An 11,926-nucleotide genomic window follows, 5' to 3' on the forward strand; every position below is an offset into this window, starting at 1 on the left:
CTGAATTTTGAAATTCATAAAAAAATTACATATACAAACAATATGACCCTCAAGATAATTGCAGTCAATTGCACGGTCTGAATTTTCCACACCATCTTGCATATGCTAACTGCTTAGAAACGTGACTCTGTATTTCAGGATGTGTATTAATTATTTTCACTTGCGTAGTCGTAAAACTTTTCTTACAATTCAATCCCACTGTGGACTGACACAGCGAGATTGAGTCTATGGACTGATCAAATTACAACATTGGATTTACAGTTAAAGGAATGGTTCGGTAAAAATTTCATTTTTCTATTAGATGTCCTATCGCATTACCCTTTTAAAAAGACACACAGAGATATAAACTTTTAAACTAATTGATTATTCGTTCCCTTTAAAACGCCACTCACTTTTGTATGCCTTTTAAACGAGACCTTTTGCTTACGTCACAGAGGCTGTTAAAAACTGTAGCTGTGTTTACTGAAGTGAATTATAAACCTTTTCTGAGTAAAAAAGTGGTTATTTCTGCTAGAAACTGATGTAAAGAGTGGTTTTTTTTTTGAATACTTACCTAATGTATTCTGACTCGGAAAGCGATATAAATTCGAGCTAAGAAGAATATGGTAGCAGTGGAAATGAGGCAGATTCTGAGAGGGAAGATGGTGTAAGCAAGAGAGATATGGATAACCTCATTAATAAGCTGAAAATATTTAATCCGTATCTCTATGAGCCTGAACGAGAAGTATCGAGTACAAGCGAGAGTGACACCTCTTCATCCGAAGACGAAAGTGACTATGAAACTTGTTCTGAAGGGAGAAGCGGCAGTTTAGATTGGTGTGAGTGTGAAGGCTGCCAAATCGAAACAAGAGAAATTGATTGTTTGTGTTGTAATGAAGTCGCAGCCTTAAATGAAAAATTTGATCAGGGAGACTTTCAGTGCATTATTGACTCACCACAATTCCCAAAAATGTGCCTTGACGAGGATATTTTGGGGAATGTACTGACTGGGCTACACGAGACAAAAGGAGATCATTTGGAAGAGATACCGTCGAATAGATCCCTAAGATACGCAGCATACAGGCAATTTTCTTGGTGGGTTTTCAAGAGATTGGGAAAAAACAATCGCCGAGTAATCCCATCATGTGTGTTTTCAAAGTACCGAAGTACCTTCCCTGACCCTGAAGGAAAATATACCAAATATAAGAAAGGTGAAAAAGACTAGGGCGAATAATTTTGTTAACCTGTATGAATGAATATGTAATATACTAGATATAAAAAAAGCTAGGATATAAAGAATACAATGTAAATGATCTAAAGAATATAATGTTGATACAGCTAAAAAAAGATAAAAAAAATAATCCTGAAAAATGTACAACAGCTGTCATTTTTGATTTCCGAATCTTGACTTTTGGTTTTGAATTACTTCCAGCTTATCAGGTTTTGGTGTTGGTGCAATGTTCCTAGGTAGATTAGGGATTATTGGAGTTGGCAAGGTCTTCTTTGAGTGAGCTAGTTGCACTGTCTCTTTTACCATATTATGCAGATAGGTGCGATCTTTTTCCTCCTTGATTGGTTAAGCTGTCCAGTTATTAGTGATCTTGGACGATATGATGTCAAAGCGATCATTTCCATCTTTCGTTTTTGCTTGTCCGAGTTCACTCCCTTGATTAAAGTCCATGATTGCTAACTGACTTCTTGCAAACATTCCAGAATATGAGAAATGCTGTCTTTTAGGTGCCCAACGGTTATAAAGAGAGTGATAAACCTCTAAGATACCTGTATGACTGAATTTTGTAAGAAATTTCAATTCTGAAAGCAACTTAGGTTCGAGAAGAATACTTTGTAGAACCGTGAATGCTTCTGTGTTTGGTTTTATCCATTCTTTGGCTTTCTGTTCCTTCTTAGTGAGCCTGTAGTTTGAACATTTCCTGAACTTTTTACACCCAGTCCAGCGGTGTTTATTTTGCACTTGAAAGATGACGCTGGTCCATTTTTCACGCAATAGCTCTTCATCACCTTCACAAGTAGCACATCACCACCAAAGATGGTTACCGATTGACTTGATCCATTTTTCAATGATTTTGCAAGAAGCCTTTTTCGCTGCGGCACGTAAATGCTTCTTTAGGCTCTTGACAAGATGCCAAATGTCAAACTGGTGAATCATTTCAGTTTCCTGCTCGCGCATTTGTTTTCGAATACCTGTGTGGCGGTCAGTTGTCACTTGTTTTGGGGTGATACATTTTGATTTGACTTTTGACATCACCTTTTTGAATCCTTCTTTTTCCATTCTATTTGAATTTCCCGTCTCTGTAACTTGCGTTAAAGAAAATTCAAAAATCTTGTTCGTAATTTTATCCAAAAAAGAATAAGTCAAATACTTTGCATTGTGCCCTGGGCTGTCACATCTGCCATAGCCACAGAAGCTATAATCGCCATGCTTCCTTATGTCTTCGTAAACCTTTTTAGACTGTTCCTCGTAATTCTTATTAACGACTCCAAACAAAAAACGTTTTTGAATTGCATAAAACGCGGTCTTGGATAACCACTGGATACCTGTCCGGACCAAACTTCCTGTTCAAAAACAAGGCAGACTGGCCAACAACATCTGTGACACCCCTGTCTCCTGACAATACAGAAATCAAAAAGCAGACGCTAGTCTGTAAACTATCATCCATCACACCGATTGTGAAGTTCGACAGATTTTCAAATTGGAAAAGACTGATCCGAGCAGTTGCTTGGTTGATTGTTCTTCTGCAACTCAAGATGAGCCGCAAAGAGAAAGGAAGCGGCCTCTCAATCAACGAAGAAAGGGCTGGATTTACAAAGACATTAAAGATCATCCAGAAAGAAACATTCAATGATGACTCATCCAAAGAACTCCTTGGAAAACTCTCCAAACTAGACCCTTACATCGACACAAATGACGGGCTGATGAGAGTTGGCGGCAGACTGAAACGAGGAATGCTTCCATACGCTGCCAAGCATCAAATCATTTTGCCGAAAGATCATCATGCTGTACGCTTGCTTGTAAGATATTACCACGAGCAAAATCATCATGTTGGCACAGAACACCTCATATCACTCCTGAGACAACAGTACTGGATCATCGCTGTCCGAAGCATCGTCAAAAGAGTTATTCGAAGTTGTGTCAAGTGCCAGAAGAGGAGACCTAAACCAGGCCAAGTCAAGATGGCAGACCTACCCGTCGACAGAATAACTGTGGGAGCCCCAACGTTCTTCCACACCGGAGTAGATTTCTTTCTTTGGACCAATTCAAGTGAGGGTCCTGAGAAGCAAAGTCAAACGATGGGGATGTCTGTTTACATGCCTTGTCACTAGAGCTGTGCATATTGAAGTTTCACCATCATTAGAAGCTGACGATTTCATTAATGTTCTGGACCGATTTATCAACAGAAGAGGAAATCCAGAGATAATCCGTTCTGATTGTGGTACTAATTTTAAGGGCGCTTCAAACGAGTTAAAGAAAGAAATCGAACGAATGGATCAACTCAAGATTGCCAAGTCGTTGCAGAGAAAGGAGATCAAGTGGCATTTCAATCCACCAGAAGCACCTCATATGGGAGGTGTTTGGGAACGTCTGATTCAAAGTGTCAAGATAACGCTGAGTGTCATCCTTAACGATTCAGCAATATTAAACGATTTCACTCTTCAAACTGTAATGACAGAAGTTGAAGCTGTACTCAACAGTCGACCACTAACTTATGTTAGCAATGACCCAAACGATCTTGAACCATTGACTCCCAATCACTTCCTTTTGGGAAGACCTTCTTCAAAACCCATCACAAGCGTGGATTACGAAATTCGGTCAGCTCCTCGAAAGAAGTGGAAGCAGGTACAATCAATAACGAACCAATTTTGGGATAGATGGTCCAAAGAGTATCTTGCGACATTGACCACTAGGTCGAAATGGCAAAAGACAAGTTCTCCTGCACTGAAGGAAGGTGACTTGGTGATGATGCTTGAGAAGAATCTTGTCCGAAGTCAATGGACCCTTGGACGAATCAAAGAAGTATTCAAAAGTTCAGATGGAGAAGTACGAAAGGTTGAAGTCACCACAAAGGACGGTACATACACTCGACCAACTACAAAGATTTCAAGATTGGAGCTGGAATCAACCAGCTGCTGAAGTCAACTAACCAATGTTTGCGTTCATACTGTTTAATTTGTGTGCTTCCTGGGCATGAAGAAAGAAGATCAACTGCATCGGAATTCCTCTGCTCACCATAAAAGAAGATAATCTACATCAACTCAATCAATTGTTCATCAACGTGTATCAATTTGCCAATCCTGTTTCAACTTGTGTGCTTCCTGGGCACGAAGAAAACGTCTTGTGTGCTTCCTGGGCACGAAGAAAACACCTTGTGTGCTTCCTGGGCACGAAGAAAACGCCTTGTGTGCTTCCTGGGCACGAAGAAAACGCCTTGTGTGCTTCCTGGGCACGAAGAAAACGCCTTGTGTGCTTCCTGGGCACGAAGAAAACGCCTTGTGTGCTTCCTGGGCACGAAGAAAACGCCTTGTGTGCCACTGAGGCATGAAGAAAACACTTTGCGTACCTCTGGGGTGCGAAGAAAACACCTTGTGTGCTTCCTGGGCACGAAGAACGAAGATCCATCAACTCTACACTCTCCGACTGTCAACTCTACGACAAAATAAAGGAATGACCTAACCAACGTATTGGTATTCATTAAATTTGAACTTACTTCCACGGAACATTACATTGAACTCACGTAATGAAATGTATTGATTACACCTGAAAACGTTACTGATTAGAACTACGTTACACGAACACTACATGAAAACATAACTGTCATAATATGTTATACTATTGAATGTGAAGTACATATATTGAAGAACTGTGCGTTGCGCTGTGAAGCAAAATTGCATTCTGTTGAGATGCATTATCTCAAGGAGGGGAGTGTAAACAATTCCTTAATCACCAGCATCATTTGGAGGATAGTTATCTTTATTATATACGTCCCTCGAGGCTTTTGTAATTTTCTATGACGTCACATTTTATTGTCCTTCGGGAATCAAACTTTGATTTATAAACAGCATATTGAAACGTAGCTAATTTGATACTCGTCACTGTTATTTATGAAGACTTATGAGAGGAACATAGTGTTTTGATGTGGAAAATTTGATATATGTTTAGAAGATAGTTTTTATAAGCCGAAGGCTTTTTTACAGACTCAAATTCATGTTTGAACACAAATCCTTTACAGAGAAGAATTGCTTTTAATTCTGAAAATCGTTAAAACTATGAAGGAAAATAAACTTCCTCGTCAGTTTGTTGGCCAGTTCAGGAGAAAATATAAGACTAAGATATTCTCCCAACTCTTCTGAATTTAGCTTTTCCAACTCTTAATCCATTATTGATAATATTGATGAAGTTTTTACAGTTTTTTATAATCTTTACAATGTAGTTTCTTCTTTCAGTTGCACGTGGTGAATGCAAATTTTAAATTTTTTGGTTGATAAGACCACGCGAAAGATGCTTTGCGAACCGTGGTAATTTCACTTTACGAATTTATTGAAGGAAAATTGCAGGACAGCCATCAAGACGGAAGGATCGAGAACGGATGTCGCAGTCAAAGTCTTCTGGGTGAAGGGGCAATTAGCATTTGTAGACATAAGGGTTTTCAACCCATTAGCTAAGAGCCACCTTAACCAGAGTCTTCAGGCTGCACACAAGAAGAACGAGAACGAGAAAAAGAGGTGCTACAACGAAAGAATTCGAACCGTGGAAGGAGGATCGTTCACACCGCTGGTGTTCACCTGTTTCGGAGGAATGAGTCGTGAATGCGATCGTTTCTTTTCACACGCGGCAACCCGAATCTCGGAGAAGCGCAACATTCCAAAGTCTATGGTAATAAACTCCATACGCGCAAAATTAAACTTCTCCTTGTTACGATCCTGCTTGCAAGGAATCAACACTCCATCGAGATGGCTGATGTTGATTTCGCCGAAATGGCAAATAACTTAAACCAGAACATTTAATGAAAATTTCTATTAATTTTTATACTTTTTATCATTTATCGCATGAGAATGCCGTGTGTTTTCTTTCAGCCCGGCGTGACCGCAAGGTCATGCTAAAGTCCCTGGGTCGTTTTTTTTTTATTTGGTTTTGTTTTGTTTATCTGCTTACCTGTCATTCTTTTTTTTGCAGTCACTTTATAGTTTATTGCATTTTTGTTTTATTCTTTATTTTAGTCAATGAGTTATATATTTCAAAAACTAAAAAAAACATCAAAACATTCGAAAAAAGAAAAGAAAAAAGGGAATGCTTGACCACGAAAAATCTTATTTCATAATAACTGGACTGGTTTATCAGAATTAATTTGTAAAAGTCTTCATTTTATGAAATAACATCTTGAAATTATTTGATATTATAAAGTATTGGATTAGATTTTTCATAATTATTTTAAAAAAAAATTGAAAATCAATCAATTAATATACAAAGGTTTATGATTTATTCGGTCTGTAAATTACATGCATTTAAAAAACACAACTTTCACTTTGCTGCTTTGCTCCTGCGCGCCAAAAATTATAAAATTTGTAACTGAAGAAAAATTAAATGGAGAAAACGTGATTAATGTGACTCTCCTCTCTTAGAAAAGATCCACAAACACTGTCCTTGTCCAACATGTCTTGGAAAGGCAGTTCTTCCAAGCACTGCATCTAGACATCATCGACAATTCAAAGAAGTTTATGGTGATGTAGATGATGACGACAAAGATCTAAGTGCTGATGGTACATCCACTGCCAATCCAAATATAAGAGCTCCTGTTGTTGCTGATAGCAATCATTATGACATAGGTGACATAACTTATAATGATCACAATACATTTAGTAGTGGTGAAGAAGACTCAATTTTTAGTGAAAATAACTGGAGTGATGGCGGGAGTGAAAATGACACAATAATAAACAATGCTTTTTCTAATGATGAATCATCACAGTATAGCAGCATGGATCATGATGCTTGTGAGATAGATGTATCAGCGTACCGCCAACATGAGCCATCAAACATCAATGATGACAATATTAATATTATTGAACATAACGACAGCAGCCAAAGTATTCGAAATGTTGAAGACTTTGTTGATAATAATGAAATGAACAATGAGATGTAAGTGAATTATTTTCATGTTTTTATCAAAAGTAACGTGCGTTTGTGTCATTTCTTAAGCTTCAAACATACATTAGTAGGGGGTTCACAGTTGGCAGAGGAGATAAATCATGCTTTTTTTTTTGACAGAGTGCGTAGTATGGTGGAATTTGACAAGAATTGGGACGGTCCTTTGCTGCTCAGAGACAGAAGGTTGGCAGACAATATCATCCACCAGGGTGCAAGTGAAATTTTTCAATCTGTGGACCTAGACCTTAAGTTAGGATTGGAGCTCGAGAGTCACAATATAAGGCTGAAGGCCTTCTTAGTAGGGGCATTCGTACCCCAAGACTTTACTTAACTTAGGATTCCGTGGGATCCTTTATAGGGGCACCCGTAGAGTTAATAATAGGAAGGTCGGAATCACTGATGGACTCCTCAACTGATTGCTTAGCAAAAGAGATAAGTTTCAATCAGCGATTCCAACCTTCCTATCATTCATATCTCTAAAGAAGGATGTCGAAATTAGAAGAGGGATGTCGACATTAGACCAAGTTACGGTACCTTATTGGTATAAAATTCGCAAGTCACAAATTTTTTTTTGAGGAAATGTGTTTTGCGTGTATTAAATTTTGCAATTATCAGTTTTTGGAAATTTTCGCGCATATTAAATTTTACGAAAATATTAAATTTTACAAAAATATGAAAATCTCACTAAATTGGGCATTTTCAAAGGTTGGAAACAAAGCAAGAAAATGACTGATTTTGCTTGAAACACAACATATTGGGTGTAAACATACCAAAAATAGTAACAAAACTAATAACAAAAATAGTAACTAACAGTTACTGTAGTCACACTATGAAATCAAGCTTTCAGAAAAAACAACATCAGTCATCTACAAGATGTATTTGCAACAACAAGGATGAGTTACCTGAATCAAGTTCAAGTTCCCAAGACAATTAATTAAATAATTTTAGTTCTTAAATAATTTTTTCAAAATATTGTTTTATATGGATGTGGAGGATGAGCCTTTCGCTAAAACGATGTTAAAACATTGGTGTATTAGTTTACGTAATTAACAAGATTGTATTCTTATATTTCAGTCATTTGAGCTTCGATTTGAAGACACCGATAAGCACGAAGTCGCTAGATACCTCGTTGCTGTAGGATTTGATTTCATTGATCTGTCCTCTATTGACATGTCTGTAAGTTTAGTTTTTGATTGCACTTGGTTACACGCATTTTTATAAGAGCCAGTAAATTTTGGCTGAGGCTCAATTGTTCTTAATATTTCGAAATTTTCAGGATTAATTGCGAAATTACGTATCGCTTTATTTTGTTGATATTTCTTCGAAAGCCCAATCGTCATACGGTATTTTTCAATATGAAATTTATTTTGCTAAAAAAAAATCGAGGGAGAATTTTCTCCTATTCCGCTTAATGTTTTATATTAATATTAAACTCTTAATATGTTAATCAATTTTCGTTACTAGAAAGCTCGTCCGCTGTTGATGGTGACTCTAAGTGGATGGACATTCAGGCATCCATGAATACATGGCTGAAGAAGAATTCAAACCTTTAGAAATGCGACGTCGCAAAGCATTTCGGCTGTTGGAAAGGCACATTTAACGATCTTCTGAAACAGAAGAAGGAGCCAAAGTCTATTGGACCTATTGGTACAACATGAGAAGATTTCTGGACGACAATTCAGAACAAGAACGGTTTCACAAGGAAATCCAATCAAGAGGTATACGACTCGGGTTTACATTAATAATATAGAATAAGAGGCTATAAAAATATTTAATAAGTGGGGATAAATTGATAGATTCAAAAGTCAATCAGAAACTCGTGAATTTTAAAGCTCAAAATCTTATTTCTTAAAGTCGAGAGTTTTAAATTGATGATGTTTGGTCAGAAAATAATAGGACTTTGAAACCCTTTAACATGTATCCTGATTCTATTCTAGATAATCAATTCTCTCTACAACAATCACAGCCAAAGAAGGCCAACAATGACGATTACAAACCAATGTTAAATTGGAAAATCAAAGCTCTTGAGGAAGTTTTCAAGAAAGAGCGTTTTATCACAGACGAAAAATCTGAGTCGCTCGCTAAAGCCGTCGAGCTCCACAAGCAACAGGTGAGCTTTCTACATTTGATAGATTTCGCAGGGGATACTTAGACAAAAAAGGCCTAACGTAATGGTACCTTTTTCAGAAAAATTTCATTTGAGCCATGTTATTTAGAGCAAGATTTTACATAAAAAGCCAAATCGTTGTACATTGACCAAATGATTGATTGTACTTCTGAGAATCTCTTAGGAAAAAGTCCTAGTCTGGGTCCTTGCCTAGGAAATCAGCAGCTTTCTTCCCCTTGGTAACCATAGAAGTGATTGACTGTGAATTACTTGATTCAAAAAAAAAAATCAAAACAAATCATAACATCACTTATTAAAAAATGGCGTTCGTGTCTTTTCGCACTTTTTTTAGCCTAGACGATGTAGCAAACATAGTAAGTATAAGCACACTGTGCTTTTAATTAGCTGAATTTTTTTTGCGTCAGAAAGACTTTTTCTAATTTTCAGTGATGATTGACCAAACTGTTACAATTAAAATTATCCAGCGCATTTTTATTTTCTTACCTTCTTCATTTTCAATGAAGCACTCGAAGTTTACTGAAGGTAAGCACATAAGATATTCTTGTAATTAATAATGTTCATTGAAACACGCTGCGGTGGAGTGCATGACGTAACTCGCGCGGCAACTAACTCGCCTTTTGTTGGGAGATGATATTGGGCGTTTTGGCGTTACCACCCTCGAAGCAGCAGGTGACTTTGTCTTTCAGCAACTCTTTCCACCATTTTAGATATCCATAACAATAGATCCAAAAGGGTGCCATAATCTTGGAAGATAATTTGTTTTGATCTCCGGCTTTAGGAAGTAGCAATGTTTTTGGTTGTTTTCGATAGAAAATGGTAAGAAACTTAAGTTTACAAGTGTTATTTAGTTTTTGCTTATAGAATACTGGATGGTTTCCCTAACTGATAAGAAGTACAGTCTACAAATAATTGTCATCAGTACGATATGCGGAAAAAAGTAGTTGTTATTAGATAGTAGTTAAAACTTTTCTAACCTTCTTTTTGACTGGATGATGCCATTGAGATCTGAGTAGTTTATAGTGGAAACAATCATACTCTTGCGAAGGACTGCATTCGCCAAGGATTTCTTTAGTGACGCAAAGACGAGCAAAGATCAGCCACGAACAAAACTACAACATTGAATTGCTGAACAAAACCTCCAAAGTCCACATCAAGACTATTTTTTACTAAGCATGTAAGAGCTTAATGGAATTTTACATGGGTTTGGAGTATCTTTCTACTTTCTTTACCTCTCCAAAAAGTCGAAATGAATTGTCCATAGGGACTGGTTGAAAATTCAGAGACATTGAGGATGGAAAAAGTCTGTTCAGCGGGGTACCTTCTACCTTCTCGGATAAATTAATGCGTGTCCAAATTTTCGTTAATTTTTCGGAGGCAATTCCACCCCACCTAGTATAATAAATTATACCTTTAAAGAAGTGCATTACGATGTAGAACATGAAAATAGGTGTTACTTAAATTTAGGTTTTGCCAATTTTGTGAAAAACTGCCAAAACCAAAAAAATGCTGACGTCAGCAAAACTTGTTCTTTAAATAACTCCAGTTTGGCCAATGGTATGAACATGAAATTTGGACCAAAGTTGCACATCATTAAAAGGATCATTTCGAAGAAAATTTTTTTTGAAATTTTGCTGATGTCAGTACTTTTTCGTATTTTGCTGATTTCTGCTGAATTCAGCAAAATTTGAAAAAAAGGATTATGCAAAAATGTTTTTGTTAATCAAATGCAACTTTAGTCCAAATTTCATGTTTATACCATTAGCCAAACTGGAGTTATTTAAAAAACAAATTTTGCTGACGTCAACATTTTTTGGTTTTTGCGGTGTTTCGCAAAATTGGCAAAACCTAAATTTAATTAACACCGATTTTCATGTTCTACATCGTAATGCGCTTCTGTAAAGGTATAATTTATTATGCTAGGAGGGGTGGAGTTTCCTCCGAGAAATTAGCGAAAATTTGGACCGAGGATCCAGCAGCTCTGAAATTGTCTCAGTTTCTCTCAAAAAAATGGTTTTGCTTTCGAAATTAAATTTTCCGAACAATGAAACTGTTCTTCGACTTAAAAAGTCATTAATCGAATTTGCTGATCATGGGTAAAAAACTTCATTTTTGAACTCAGCGAAGACGTTGAAAATACTTTCTGCAAACTTTCATTGATTTCAGATCTATATTACATGCAGCTGCAATCGGAATTCTCGGGATGGGCAGGACTGATTGTGCTAACATTTAAAGATTTGCAAAGAATTTCTCACATTGTCATATGTTGGCAATTCTATGTTATTGCTTTAAATTATTTTTAGCGAATTAAACGTCCTTTGGGAGATATGACACTTTCCCATCAATACTTTGGCAGTTTCTTTGCACGTTAGAGTTTTCGGAAATGTTTTCAGTAGAATTATTCACCAGATGGGTTATGTACTCAGTGTCCTAGTCAAGTGCGTTATCCACTATAAGTAGGTATGCATCAAATGCTCGACATAATCTAGAACAAAAAGATCTAAAGATGAGATTTGATTACTCATTTTATAAAGGAAAAAACAATGATAATCAAAAAACTCAAATAGCAATTCATTCATATTTCTCTAATAAGTGAGGGGCGTACGGGGTTTGCAATTTCCGAAATACCAAATAATTTTGCCAAAATTTCCTAAATTCTGTAA

The 11,926-nt window shown here is 36.8% G+C and overlaps 1 protein-coding gene across 1 annotated transcript; it reads right to left on the reverse strand.

Moving 5' to 3' along the window:
* Positions 1–1,357: 1,357 nt before the first annotated feature.
* Positions 1,358–2,269, reverse strand: LOC136810806 (uncharacterized). Its single transcript, XM_067067397.1, has 2 exons — positions 2,019–2,269; positions 1,358–1,892 (listed from the first exon to the last, which is right to left on the reverse strand). The coding sequence occupies exons 1-2, from the start codon at positions 2,267–2,269 to the stop codon at positions 1,556–1,558; spliced, it is 588 nt and encodes a 195-aa protein (XP_066923498.1). The 3' UTR covers positions 1,358–1,555.
* Positions 2,270–11,926: the final 9,657 nt, after the last annotated feature.

This window comes from Clytia hemisphaerica, unplaced genomic scaffold, assembly GCF_902728285.1.
Source record: "Clytia hemisphaerica strain Z4C2 unplaced genomic scaffold, Clytia hemisphaerica genome assembly, whole genome shotgun sequence".
NCBI classification, from domain to species: domain Eukaryota; kingdom Metazoa; phylum Cnidaria; class Hydrozoa; order Leptothecata; family Clytiidae; genus Clytia; species Clytia hemisphaerica.